The 14,542-nt window shown below is 30.7% G+C and overlaps 2 protein-coding genes across 14 annotated transcripts in view; one reads left to right on the top strand and one right to left on the bottom strand.

The window, feature by feature from the left end:
• Positions 1-7,050, top strand: part of LOC131850710 (restin homolog) — a 52,327-nt gene extending 45,277 nt beyond the window's left edge. For 7 of the 13 annotated variants that reach the window (XM_059201036.1, XM_059201035.1, XM_059201034.1 and 4 more), the window contains 9 exons: positions 490-621; positions 705-725; positions 1,070-1,241; positions 1,458-1,814; positions 1,897-4,706; positions 4,861-5,000; positions 5,176-5,319; positions 5,578-5,753; positions 6,568-7,049. In XM_059201036.1, coding sequence (XP_059057019.1) covers positions 490-621; positions 705-725; positions 1,070-1,241; positions 1,458-1,814; positions 1,897-4,706; positions 4,861-5,000; positions 5,176-5,319; positions 5,578-5,753; positions 6,568-6,614 — 3,999 coding nt within the window. In that variant the 3' untranslated portion in view covers positions 6,615-7,049. Of the gene's footprint in view, positions 1-489; positions 622-704; positions 726-1,069; positions 1,242-1,457; positions 1,815-1,896; positions 4,707-4,860; positions 5,001-5,175; positions 5,320-5,577; positions 5,754-6,567 lie in introns of all 13 variants that reach the window. The other 6 variants (XM_059201037.1, XM_059201031.1, XM_059201033.1 and 3 more) reach the window with 3 other exon arrangements.
• Positions 7,051-7,475: 425 nt separating this feature from the next.
• Positions 7,476-9,675, bottom strand: LOC131850716 (DNA-directed RNA polymerase II subunit RPB11). Its single transcript, XM_059201053.1, has 4 exons — positions 9,475-9,675; positions 9,307-9,396; positions 8,665-8,839; positions 7,476-7,593 (listed from the first exon to the last, which is right to left on the bottom strand). The coding sequence occupies exons 1-4, from the start codon at positions 9,525-9,527 to the stop codon at positions 7,558-7,560; spliced, it is 354 nt and encodes a 117-aa protein (XP_059057036.1). The 5' UTR covers positions 9,528-9,675; the 3' UTR covers positions 7,476-7,557.
• Between the last annotated feature and the right edge of the window lie 4,867 nt (positions 9,676-14,542).

The raw sequence follows: 14,542 nt of genomic DNA, 5'->3' as shown, positions 1-14,542 counted from the left end.
GGTATATGTACCGTATTTATATTCATAGGCATGTGTTATAAAACGATTATTTTAATATTACAAATAGACACTCCAATTTTATTTATATGAATAGATTATGATAATCGTTACTTTATCATTATTTTTTCAACAACGCCTTACTAATGATGATCGCGGGTTCGAGGAATCGAACCCGCGACCACTATGCAAATATTTGTATTAATGCGTATAGGTTGAAAGTTGATTACAGGGAAATTATGTTGAATGTTGAGATCCCTGAATGTACTTATACGTACATATAGGGATCTTAATCAACATGCATTTATGATATAATGCTGTAATTCAAATCATTACACTTAATTTTTTTATGGTTCCAGATTTTATTAGAGTTACTTACACTCTCTAGGTTTGGCAAGGCAAAAAATTACTTTATTTTATCTCGAATAAACATAACAACGAAGTAAACTTAGTAGGTACTCAATTAATCTGATATAACATTTTAATTTCTAGACTACTACTGAAAATGGAAAACTTAAGACTGAACTGGACAAGGTCAATAAGCAACTGGAAGATGAAAGACAGAAGGTTGAAGATCTCTTATTCAGAACAGAGGAGGAAAACATTAATAAAGAAGATTACAATGTAATTTGAAAACAATTTTGTAATTTATTTATTTAATCTTAGCGCTGTATACAATAGACTAATATTACTTATTTCTTTTTCAGAAATACAAAGAAGCTATGGAGGTAGAAAATCATTTTAATATACTTATTAGAATTAAATATTTCTATTGTATATAATTATAAGTAACATGCATAATTGTTATTACTTTACGACAACATTCAATATTCTATTGGTATTTGTTGCGGGTGAATGAATACGATGTTAATGGTCGAGACGATGTATATTACAGATGGTAATAAACTGACAATATGTACATAGAAATAATGATATTATATACTAAATAACAATAGGAAAATAGTAAGGTGGGGTGATGTATCTAGGTCACTGTGTCCCATAGTATTTATTAATTAAAATTCATTTAATAAAAATAGTAATGTATATTAAATTAAAACTACTTCAATATTAGCAAGAAAAAGCATCACACATCCATCGCATTCGTGAATTGGAGGCGGAAGCAGCTCTACAGGCATCACGCGCTGACACGACAGCTGCAGCTCTGCAAGCCCTGGAAGATCAACGCAGTGCTGAAGCTGCAGCGATTTCAGAACAACATAAGGAAGAGCTCTCTGCAGCCCAAAGTAATATTTTATGAAATCTGTTTTAAATGCGCTACGTTATTGTTAATGTTACGAACTTATAACATTTCGATACAACAAAAATTTTGAAACAATTAATATTAGGAATTCCATTACCATAGGTAATGGTATAAAAGTAGATCTTATAGATGGTGAAGTGAATACTTAAAATTTCTTCAAAACCTTTAGTCAATATTAACTACTTGACATTTATTTCAGCTTTATCGTCAGAATTACAAAAACTATTAGATGAAGCGTACGCTCTTCTCAAAGAAAAAGAAAATGAGAAAGATTCACTAGGCAAAAGTATGTCTGATGAGCTAGCTCGAGTCAAAGCAGAATCTGAAAGAGCTCTTAATGATGCTAAAACAAAAATTGCAATTGCACAAACAGAATTTGATACACAGATTTCAGTATTATCAGCTAATTTGCAATTGGCTGAATCTAAATTAGAAACTGAAAAACAAAATTTGGAGAGACTGAATAAAGAAAACAGTCAGACTATAATAGATTTAAATACAAAATTAAGTCAGCTTCAAGCCACTGTCGATGATAAAACCCTGGAGTTAAATAAAGGTAATAAACAAATAGTTGCTTCAAATTGTTTGTCTCTACTTTACAATGAATATCACTTAACAATTTTCTATGTTTATTTCAGTTTTGGGTACAAGTAAAGAACATGAAGTAAATCTAAATAAAGAAATCACAAAACTAAAGATGGAGTTAAGTGCCAAAGTATTAGATCTGGAACAATTGGAAAGTGCTAAGAAAAAGCAAGAAACTATTTGTGTGTCTTTACAAGAGGAAATTGTTCGTGTAAAGGAAGAGTATTCTAGCAAAGTTAATGAATATGAAAGTTTATTGAGCGATGTATCACAACAAAATGAACGAAGTAAAATGGACATCATTGAATTACAGCAAAATTTAAATGCCAAAACAAAAGATTACGAAAGATTATTGACTGAAAGTAGTGCTTCTAACAATTCCACTGAAAAAATAATAATTGAGTATAAGCAAACTATTCATGAAAGGGACAAAGAAATTTTAAAACTGAAAGATGACTTCGAACAAACTACTGCAAATTTTAATATCAAGCATAGTAAAATTGCAGAAGAACATAAAAAAGAAATTGACAACCGAAATACAAAAATAGAACAGCTTATGAAAGAAATTGAAAACCATAACCAGGCTTTAGACCAAAGTAAAATTGAATTTGACACCCTTAATTCCCAATTTATTACAAATGTAGATGAATTAAAGGCTCTAAAAGAAGAAAACGAAAAATTGAAACAAGCCGTTAATGATTTAAATCAATTGAATAATGACCTCAAAGCCAAAATATCAGTTATGGAACTAGCTATTGGAGAAGGAACAAGAGAACTCGATGATGTTATAGAAAAGTGCAATGATTTAAAAGAAAAAGTTGAATCTGAATATCTAAATCTTACTGGACAGGCTACTGATTCTAATGAACAGTTTAATAAGCTTTCTCAGCATCTTAAAGAGAGTGAAAAGGAAGTCCAAGAATTGAAAGATAAATTCAGAGAAGCAACTAATAATTACGGTAGGACGGAACAGGAACTTAAACAAAAGTTATTTAAAGTACAAGAAGATTTCTCTCTAGAACGTGGTCAGTTAACGCAGTCGGTTAATGACAATATTGAGACACTTAAAGAAGCAGAAAATAAGATTAAAGAATATGAAAATAGGCTATGTGAATTAAGCAATCGTTTAAAGGAAATAGAGTCCAACAATGATAAACTACTAGACGAAAATACTACACTTAAGACAGAAATTGAAGCATTTAAAGTAAAGGAGCAAGAGTTAAATATTGAATTTGAATCTACGCGTAAAAAACTTGAAATTGATATAGATAAATATAAAGAAGAAATAGCAGTATTAAAATCAGAAGGAGTAAGTTCTGAAGTAAAGTTAATGGAAAAAGTAGATCAACTTACTGAGGCACAGAACGATCTTAATAATAAGTTGGAAGAAGCCAGAAAACATGAAGACTCTTTGCAAAAAATACTGGACGATATGACGTCGCAATTAAATATACAGAGAAATCAACATGAAAAGGAAGTTTCTGAAGTTCGAAATCAGTTAACAGGCGTGAGCAAGGAATTAGATAATCACAAGATAGAAGAAAACAGACTAAAAGTACTGCTGGATGAAAAACAAAATAATATTAAAGAACTTACTCTGAAATTGGAAATGCTTGAAGTTGATTTAAAATCAAATGTAGAAATTGTTGCTGAAAAGGACCGCCAAATATCCCAGGTTAACAATGAAATAACTAAAGTTAACGAAAACAAGAAATTGATTGAAGAAAAATTAAATACCGCATTATTAGAAGCCTCAACGGTAAAGCAAAAGTACGATGCACTTATAGCGAATTCTTCTGCTGAAGAATCCGTATTAAAAGAGCACTTAACTCAGTTAGATACATTAAGAAAAGAAATGGCCACTTTGCTTCAAGATAAAGCTTTAGTAGAAACAAAATATAATGATATTTCGGTAGATTTAAATAAATATAAAGAAGAACATAATGATATTAGTAATAAATTAGTAGAAAATGTCAATATTTGTAATGATTTGAAGAAAAGTTTAGAAGACAAAGATATTCTACTGAAATCTCAAAATGACCAAATTAAAATGGAAGTAGCTAAAATAAAATTATTAGAAGAAGAAGTAACTAAAATTAAACAAGAAATATCAAATAAAGATGAAGTGATAAATAGTAAAGAATCAGAACTTCAGAAACTTAATGAATCTTTACATTTAGGCGCAAACGAATCAGAACAAGTTATTAAACAACTTCGAGATGACATTACTAAAGTTCATGAAAAGCATAAAAATGAATTAGAATCATTGAATATAATTATTAAAACTCAACAAAATAAAATGGCGGAAGAAGAGAAACAATTAGAGGAACTTCAGCAAACTAAAGAAAAAGTGGCAGAATTACAGCAACAATTAGTCAAATCAGAACAAGATATAAAACAACTTTCCGATATTAACAATGGGCAAAAATCAAACTACGAAGATTTAAATAAACAGTTACAATCTCAGTACGAGGAATACAAAAAAGAAAGCAAGCATATGAAGAATGATCTCAAAAACAAATTAAGTGACTACGAAAAACAATTAACGGAATCGAAAGAAAAATTGAGAATTGAGGTTGAACAGCAAACTGAACTCCATAAAAAACTTTCTCAGAAGGAGTCTAAAATATTAGAATTATCACAAAAATTAGACTTAATAAATATTCATCAGAGTTCCGACGCCGAAAAAGATATTAGATTGGAAAAGTTGACTACAGAATTACAAGATGCCAAAAAATCTAGCGCAGAATCTTTAGCGCGTAGCGAAGCTGCTATCAATAATTTTAAAGCGGATATCGAAAAGAAAATGCAAGAATTAAAATTAAAGGATGAACTTGTTTCTAAATTACAACAGGAAGTCAAGGTAAGCTACTTATCTCACTTCATTTCTTTCCTAATTTTAGCAGATGAACCTTGAAAAAGTATATATATGGAGAAACTTATGTCCACTATTTTATGTAATTGTAATTTTTTTATCCAGATTTTATATGGCACTTTCATTTTTCAACTCTTTACAGAATCATAAGGTTAAAATTGAAATAATGGAGCGGGAGAAGGCGCTTTTAAAAAAAGATATTGCTGCAAATATTGGCATACGAGACAATAACGACAATAATGCTATGGGAATATTAGGCCAAGGCGACAATGCATCACAAAAGTACTTAACTTTGTTTATATTACTTTATTTTATATTGGCATACATTAATACCTACTGTACTAATAATACCTTCCTGTCGTGTATCATAAAAAATACGTTACCTTCCATTAACTTTGAGTTCTATCCTAGTACAATAGAAAATTTTGTAATATTTTAATTGTAATATTATGAACAGATCTGCGGAAGAAAAGGAAATGATTGATGGACAAGTAAGCTTTTTAAATTCTGTGATCGTGGACATGCAGCGTAAGAATGAGCAGTTAATGGCAAAAGTTCTAGCATTAGAAGGGGGAACTACAGTGAGTGATACACCAGCGTTGTGAGTAGTTCCCTATAAATGACTTATTATATTTCACTATATTTATATATAAAGCTAATACTATATTAATAATACTGGAGTAAAAAGAATATCTACTATCTTAATATTTTTAACTACTCTAAAGTCCTTTTTGTGATCAAGGCACTTGCCTCAGCTATTAATGAATAAATAAAGTAACGGGATTTATTACTTCTCTAAACATAGTAGTAAGTAGCATTACAGTACTGGTATAGAACTAATAAAATATGACCAAAACAGCAATGGGCGCAAGTCTCGTCCGGCGCCGCGTCTGTTTTGCGACATTTGTGATGTATTTGACGCCCACGACACGGAAGATTGTCCTAGGCAATCGGCCGATCCGGACCCACCAGCGCCAGCACTTACTTCCAAGCGGGTACCGCCGCCACCTCGTCCCTACTGCGATATATGTGAAGGTAAATATACATTTTACTCTACTTGAAATTTTTGTCCTTGGTTTAAAACCTGTTTTACAAATATAATTACATAAAATTGTTTTAATTTATGTTTTATTTCAATATGTATATTTACTTATTATGTTCACCTATTATAATAATTACTACTTACTGTTCATTCTTAAGGTTGATTGTAGTTAAAAGCAGAGTTAAATTTACCTGTTGTAATGTTTTATGTTATTATATACTTTGATGGGATTCTTTTCATGCAGTCTGTTTATAAAGCGTTTCACCCGTGTGAAATATAGCCTATGTGTTATTCTGAGGTATGAGCTATATTATTGGAATTTAATTAAATTTCAGTATTTTGCGTCAGAGTTACTAACATCCATCCAATTATCCACATTCACAAACTACGCATTTATAATGTTAGTAAGATTACCTGTCCAATATTGTTTTTTTGGGACTATATGCTAGGACTAATGCTGTTGACTACAGCTGAGTTTTATCAGACAAAACGGCAATACTGAGCTATATTAATAGTAAATATGATTCTTGAAAGTAGAATTTAATCACTCTATGCTTTTTAAAGTTCATACAAACCTCTTATATTTTATATATTTCCAAATAGCTGAATCGACTTAGATGAAATTTTGTGTATGTATATTGGAATGAGTTAAAAGCACGATAGATAAACCGGTATATGACGCTGATTTATACCGGTACGGCGGCCTGGTCCGATAGTATATATTTTGCTTGTAACATAGTTTTAGTCCTATACATCCTATACATTTACATAAGAAATAATAATAACGATATACTTTGTTTTTTCCAGTATTCGGCCACGCAACAGAGAACTGTGATGAAGAGGAGACATTTTAATATTTATTAAAACATTTAATTTAAAATGTTACCGTTGTTGTTGTTACTATTTTTAGTTGGGTATTATTTATTATTGTTTACCATGAGAATGGTATAATTGTTTACTAGTTAATACCATAGACAAATTGTGTAAATAAGTAAGATTGATCTTTTACATTTATAAATTTATATTTGCATGACATACATATTTTTACAGTTATTTGGTGAATGGTTTAATTTTTATAAACTTTTTTCATTTGCATTATCTGGATATAATGTAAACTGAGAATATCTTTTTTAAAGCACAAATCAATTTCCATCACAATCATGTTTTAATACCATACCATTTGAATGTTATTTTATGGCGATAATCTGATGAAAACATAAACACCAAAATAATCTTTTTATAAGCAATAAATCTAGTTGACAATTTTATTGTTTTATTTATTAACAATTTAGCAATTGTTCTAATGGCAACAGTAACGGGTAGAGAATTTAGTAAACATAAATCCATGTGCCAAGAAGTAAATAGAAAGTGGGGACTTAATGGTGGGAATGTTTGAAGATAAATCTAAAACTTTTTGAATTGTTTAAAAAAAGTTAAAAAGTACAACAGAAAAATTTATACAGTACTGTCCACAACTGACATAAAAATCTTCAGCTATGTATGTACATATATAGGTATACCATGTGATGGTATTTTATATATTTATGCAATGCATAAATAAAATTTAATCAATTTCAATATACTGAACCAACCAAAGAGATATTGTCCTTATAAATGTAACAAAATGCTAAAATATTGTCTATAGGAAATCCTTTGTTCATATTTTATTATTATATTTAATAAGGGATTAAGGTTTTATTGAATCAAAAGCAAAATTAACTTTTTAACCTTATTTTATATTGAATTAAACCTTAGTAAAAATTAATTTAAAACTAATTCTCATAATTATAAATCTTTCTAATCCAATCCATCTTTTTTCTCCTTAATTGCTTCCTGAAACAATATAAATATTTTAGTTTTAAATAAAATTCTCGTGTCACAATGTTATTTACCATACTCCTCTGAAGTGGCTTGACCGATTTTTATGAAATTTTATATGCATATTCACATTTATATTAAATGGAAATATTTTTTTTATTTTTTATTATGTGTCATTAAAAAATACATACAACCCTAAATTTTCATCCTTCTATCACCAACCCCTATTTTTTTATAGGGGTATTAATTTATATGGCAAAACAATGTTTGCCGGGACAGCTAGTAATATATAAATATGTAGTATTGTTTACGAATATCTTATCTTGAATCTGAAACCCAGGTTTAAAATGTTGGTCTGCTATGGATATTCCATCACTCTAAGATATAAATGCTTGACATTACAACTATTAGGTCAGTTTAGGATTACTTACACATTATGCACTGCAAATATCCCTAAGATTTAATCACATTGATTATATCTTACGCTTCACCATATCACGTTGATATTGGTGAACATTGAATATACTACACACAACCTTACCATCCAATATATGTTGGTATGATCTGCCCATAATAAAGACATTTGTATGACATTTATATAACATTTGTTGTCATGAGCTTGACTATTTGCATTAATCTGGGTAATATATACATCATATAAATTTAATAAAAGAAAAACATGTCCAAGCCTTTCAAAATAGTATATAATACAAAGTAGTAGGAAGTATCAAGATATTTTAAGAATTGTAAAAAATAAAAGTTTAATTTTATTTATTATTAAACAGTCCTTTGTCAAATAAATAGTTCTAATATCAATTGAATCACCTTTCTGTGTAGCTATTGCCATATTATCATCATTACATAGGATAAAGTCGCTGTTGCTGTCTGTCTGTCACTATGTATGCTTAAATCTTTAAAACAATGCAACAGATTTTGAAGTGGTTTATTTAGTAGAGAGTGATTCAAAAGGAAGGTTTATATATATAATATATATGTACCCATGCAAAGCCGGGGTGAGTAGTTTGTATTCCATATAGCAAACAAAATTATTCAGTGTAATTTTAAATTTATGAAGAAATAAATTACCTTGAATCTTTCCTCAAACAAAGAGAGCTCAGATGTAAGATCTGTGATGGCATTCATAAAGGCATCTTGTGGAGTGTAATCGGATGTTGTTTGGATGCGCAATACAAATTTATGCTCAAGGGGATGAGGAACCTTGTATCCTGCAAACAGCACCTTTGGATCCTTCAGCAATTGACTAAAAAAATTGATGTTATTATTTACCTATAATAATAATCTTTATTAGCCAATACAACACTTACATTTAGAACATTACAGCAAATCACATACTAGATATGCAAATCAGTATCGTGTGATTCACAGAATTATATTCTTTTCTACATTATATGTCAGGTGTTCGGCTGAATTTAATGAAATTACTTATTATGTCATAATAAAACTGCCTATTATTTTAATAAGAAAGGATACAATTTAAATTACCTACTTTTTACACATTATTTCATCTATTCCTATCATATAACAGCAGTTAATCGTCACAATAATAGTAGGAAGCATAATCATCTTAATTAGTATAAAGCAATTCATAGCAACGTCAACTTTCAACCTATGGAAATTAATAAAACAAATGCATGTAGGTGTAGGTCCTTCAGTGACATTAAACTTTCTTTATAGGAGATGGTGTTATAGAAACATAACCGGCCTTACTGTCTGATCATATTTCCAAGAGTATGGTCTTCCTTGTTAACCGTGAATATGGCAGCATTTGTGACTTTAGTGTCTTCTTCTTTTTGAACCCTGGTGAATTACGGAATAAAAATAGATAATTATTAAATAATTACAAATATCTTCTGAACAAAATAAACAGATACAAACTTTTTCTCTCCATCGTATAAAAGGAATGATTCGAAGGTTGGCGGGGCATTCATATTTAATATAAGCTAAAGCAAACTGATATAAGTTACGAATCACAATATGTTCAATCTTAAACGAAAGAATGGAAGGTAAATTATTTAAAATTTAAGTCACAATACGCATTTTGTAAATATCAGAGATCATAAAATGTCAAAATCATAAAAGCACAGAGCACAATTGCCATGACATTGACAGTATGTACAAAACAAGCTCTATGGTTCTGTAATACTTTATGGTTATAACTGTTGTCTTTATTCCCAACTACAAGTTATTGTGAAAAGTGTCCTTCAAAATAAATTCTATAGATATCGTACTATATTAAAAATATTGTTTTATGTCATTACAAGACAATTACTGTACTATAGAATCTTATGATTTTAAGGAACATTTTTATTGTCGGGATTGAACATGCGAAACCCTTGGCTCCGGAATAGGCGCTCGTAGGTAAACCGTGTATTTTTGATGGGTAAAAATACCACACACCACTTCGTCCTCCCTCCAGCGGGGTGATGGTCTTTTAAAGATTTTTTACATATTAAAAAAAGGAACGTTTTTGATTCCGATTATTCATTTATGTTTCAGGAACAAACATGCAGGTTCATAGGCAGCCACGTGATAGCGATTAGGCGATGTATTATGTCCTTGTTTATTGTTTTATATATATGTACTTGTTTAATTGTTATTCATTCATTCGAAAATCAAGCATTTTATTATACTTTCATAAATCCCACACTATTTGCAACTGGACTCACGAGTCCTAGAATTTAAATTTTAACACTAATCATTGTCTATCACGTAATTTCCTTTTATTAAACAATTCTTTATCAATACTTTACAATTTATTATAGGTACTGTCAGGTTCATAGCGTCGCAGACAAGAAGCGTCGGGTTTTCTTCATAAACGTCGTACCGAACAGCAGTGATTGATGATGATAATAAAGCACCTATATCATGTATTCACTGTTTCCATAAAAATTACCATATTGCTTTTATAAAATTAAAAAAGTAATTAAAATTACTATAAAAAAATATTTTAAAACTAGCACCGTGGCCGCATTCGAGGGATTGGTTGAACAAGACGAGCCTTTAATTACATAGATTTTATCTATGTAATTAAAGGCTCGTCTTGTCCGATTATAATGAAATTTTGTGTATATATTCATTAGGCCTGAGAATAGGTCGTAAATTATTATTAATTATTAGTGATAACACTAAATGATAAGGGTGTATTTTTTTATTTTATGGACAGTTTCTATTTTACACTTTTATGATTCGGCACTCAAAATACATACAATCCAAAAATCATTTATTCATGTAGGACATTCACAAGCGGACAAACCGCTTATGAACGTCAAGTTTTTTTGTATTAATATTTTTCCCTACCGTCCATATCATACAATATACACATTTATTTTTTATAATAGTATTTTTCTTTACATTGTTTACTTATATGGTCTGTCTAACATTAAATGAAAATCCCGTGCATGAACAACTATTCCCAAGCACGTTTGTCAAATGACAAAATTAAATAAGTAGGTATACCAATTTAATAGCGATATTAAAAAATAATCAATTTCATTTTCTGGGTTACCTAGTCTCACATATAAAAATATCGCGTAGTGTTTGTTACCGAAGTCCTCTGAAACGGACTGACTGATTTTTAAGAAAATTTTGTACGTATTCTCAGATCTACCAAATATTCCATATATTTGGTAGATCTGAGAATAGGTCGTAGTTCAATTTTTATAGCTGTAGGTGATAGGGGTGGTACTAATCAGTTTTACTAGACATAAGATTAGAATAGTGATTATTTATTTAGTTGTCAATAACCTGCTTGCTTGGTGACATAATGGCCACCTTACCGCCAATAATCTGTTTTGGACTACTGTATTCAAATAAAAATCTTACTTAGGTACGCTACCTAAATTTAATAATAAAAAAAATACAGCAGAAAACACCGTTTATTTTATAATTATGAGAGAATTTCAGATTGATAACCTACGTTGAATATGACTATAAAACCAATCTAACTTGAATTTTACAACGTGTTCAGGACCTCACTGTTTTGTAATACTTGAATACAATTTCAATATTAAGTAACTATAGTTGTCAGTGTTCCATTACAATATTACAAGACAATTTGTCGTAATAAGGATTACAATTTTAATATTAACTTGAAAGGAGTATACATAATTAGGTACGAGATACAAGAAATTTCGGTATAATAATATAATCATTAAACTATTTCAACATTTCTGTTCAAACTAAACAATGATTAAAAATGAATCAGTAAACTCTAATACATTTCAATTTTCACATTGTCATCATTCAACGCCAAGCAACATCGATAGTATGAAAGAACAAAGCACAAATTGGAGAAAAGTTGATCTAGGTAGGTGGTAGAAAGTATAAAGTCTAGCTAGCGACTCTATTGATAAATAACGCGGACACGAACTTAAGTAGTTACTTAAATTCGAACTATTGTTTATCTACTGTAACTATTTAAAAACTCACTAGGTACTGTAGTACATACATGTAAAGGCATTATTTGTTATAGCACGTTATTATATAAAAAATAGTACAGGTAATGTAGGTATGTCGTCGACAAAGTCCAAAATAGAGGTGCAATATGGGTAAAAGTTGATGTTAAATTGCAAAATTCTACAATATATACTGAAGGGCCAGGAATTTATTATTATGGCGGACTGACACATTTAGCTGAAATACAATACTATAATACAGCTGAACGACTGCTCGTTCGTAGCGCTTCGCGCTATTATACTTACTATCCAAAAGTAATCTACTTTCACAAAATTTGTTCTCCCTAAACGTCATATATGACTGGCTCAAGGCACAGAATATAGTAGTCACTACTCTCACGAGATTTATAAAGTAACGCCCCAAATAATTTAGCGGCACCAATTTGGAAATGACCACGCTATTTATTACCCGATGAATTATAAAAAAAATTACCGACAACATACGAACAACACCCTCGATCAGTATTAGAAAGTGTCCGCGCTTATATAGAGAAGAGTTGAAAATATTTTTACTAAAACAAAACTTGCTTGGTAATATTAGAATACGTATTGGTACTTAGCATATTATACTCGAAATGTATACATCAAGTTCGAAATTATAACTTTGCCAACATTTACGGACATAATCCAATGTTCAAGAAAGTCCTTAATAAACGTGTTGTGAAAAAAAATTTAAGTTATTTACTTTAACAGCGTACAGTTTTATATTATTAGAAATCTCAAAATTTTGTAACGACAATATATCAGAACCTACCTACCAACATGTTACAATTTTGTCAATATGAATCAGAATTACAATTTGGTACTTGTTCCTTTTAATTTATAATAATAAATAGCTTAAATATAAGTAGTAATTAATCATGATAACAGTAGGTACACAGTTTAGATAGAAAGATAATAAGCAGATACAATGCTTTTTGCATCTCGTAAATTATCGTTAATTTTTTGTTCTGTATTACCGCGTCGCATCGCATCAATTCACACACACAAATTGTGGCTTTATGAAGTCGTATGTGGCCACTGTACCTTGTACATCGTAAGTAGTTACTAAATACGTAGCTATGCAGCCTCGAAATATTCGCTAAAACGGCCGATTTTGGTACAGGTAAAACAGGATGCAGTGTCCGGGTACTTGGAAAAGCAATCAGTTGCTAAAAGCATCGTGTCTGTTCAGTCTAACATGATAATGTCAATTGCTGTGTACTTTGAGTGCTCGTGAAATGAGTGGCTCTAGGCCTACCCCAGAGTTCTAAATAGTAGAATTCTCTTAAATAGTAAAAAGTATATCGTTTTACACTCATTTAATAAAATTAAAATCAATACTTAGTACTTATGTTTTTAAAGAACATTTTGCCTAACAATATGCTAACAAATAAATAATTAGAAAAATTAGATAAGTACCTATAGTCATTTTTTAAAACTGAAAATCCAACAAATTCAATTTTTCTTGTTCGTTGTTCCACATATTTCCTAAGCAGAGTTTTTTTTCAACAAGTTATATAATATAACATTTAACGGACCTACCAATTTGCTTTATGAACAGATTAATTCTATGTGTTGATATAGATAATTTAGTGTTATATATTAGATACTTAAATATTATTACCATTGAAGAATACGAGATTTATAAGTTAAATTCATTCATTCAATAATGAACACAAAATTGTTGAATAAGCTTAATAAACAGCATTGTAATTATATTTGGATTACGTTTAACACTTACTATCTATCGTCTGTTAATGTAGTAAAATGCTATAAGAATTGACACATAAGTATATAAACTATACTAGTTGTGTACTTATACAAAATTAGCAATCCAATCAACAATATGCAATACTATTGATTATGAAAATATCTATGTTTTACGATTATATTGAGAATTGTTAGAACGCCGTGCCGGTGGCGAACTGCAGGCGCGCGCTCCCGCGCCCGTCCCGACACATGAACACGAGAAATCACTTATGTACACTAGTAACAGGTGAATACAAATGCAATATTAAAGATTATCAGAATAATAGAGATCCTTGAAAGCTGACTAGAAGCCGGTTATGCCTATACTAACACTTTATAATACATTATACGATTGGTCGCGAAGAGATTGGCGGCGGGCGATTTGCAGAAATCGCGTCGCGAATCTATCCGGCGGGCGGCCGGGAGCGGAGTGCGGGAGCGAGTTCCGCGCATCTCTTGTGCGAACGTATTCCGATATAGCGAGGCAAGCGACGGCGACGCGGCGCGCTGCGGATCACTACCGTTCACGTCAACTTGGTGTCAGGTACGCGACCTCGCATCGAGGCCAAGTATACTTATACTAGAGATACGATGAGTTCAGATGCATCTAGCTCTCGTCCACGTGATTTCGAATACACGAGACAGTATGCGATGAAATGAATGATTGGCGGCAGCCGGACGAAGGGACTAGCGCCTGTTGGGAAGACAAGCGAGAATTGACTGGCGAGTGGAGAATGCGACTGACCACAATTTATAAT

Source organism: Achroia grisella, unplaced genomic scaffold, assembly GCF_030625045.1.
Source record: "Achroia grisella isolate CSIRO2021 unplaced genomic scaffold, CSIRO_AGI_Agris_v1 utg779, whole genome shotgun sequence".
Classification (NCBI taxonomy): domain Eukaryota; kingdom Metazoa; phylum Arthropoda; class Insecta; order Lepidoptera; family Pyralidae; genus Achroia; species Achroia grisella.
Note: the sequence above shows the minus strand (reverse complement) of the source record. Positions and strands in the feature narration are given on the sequence as shown.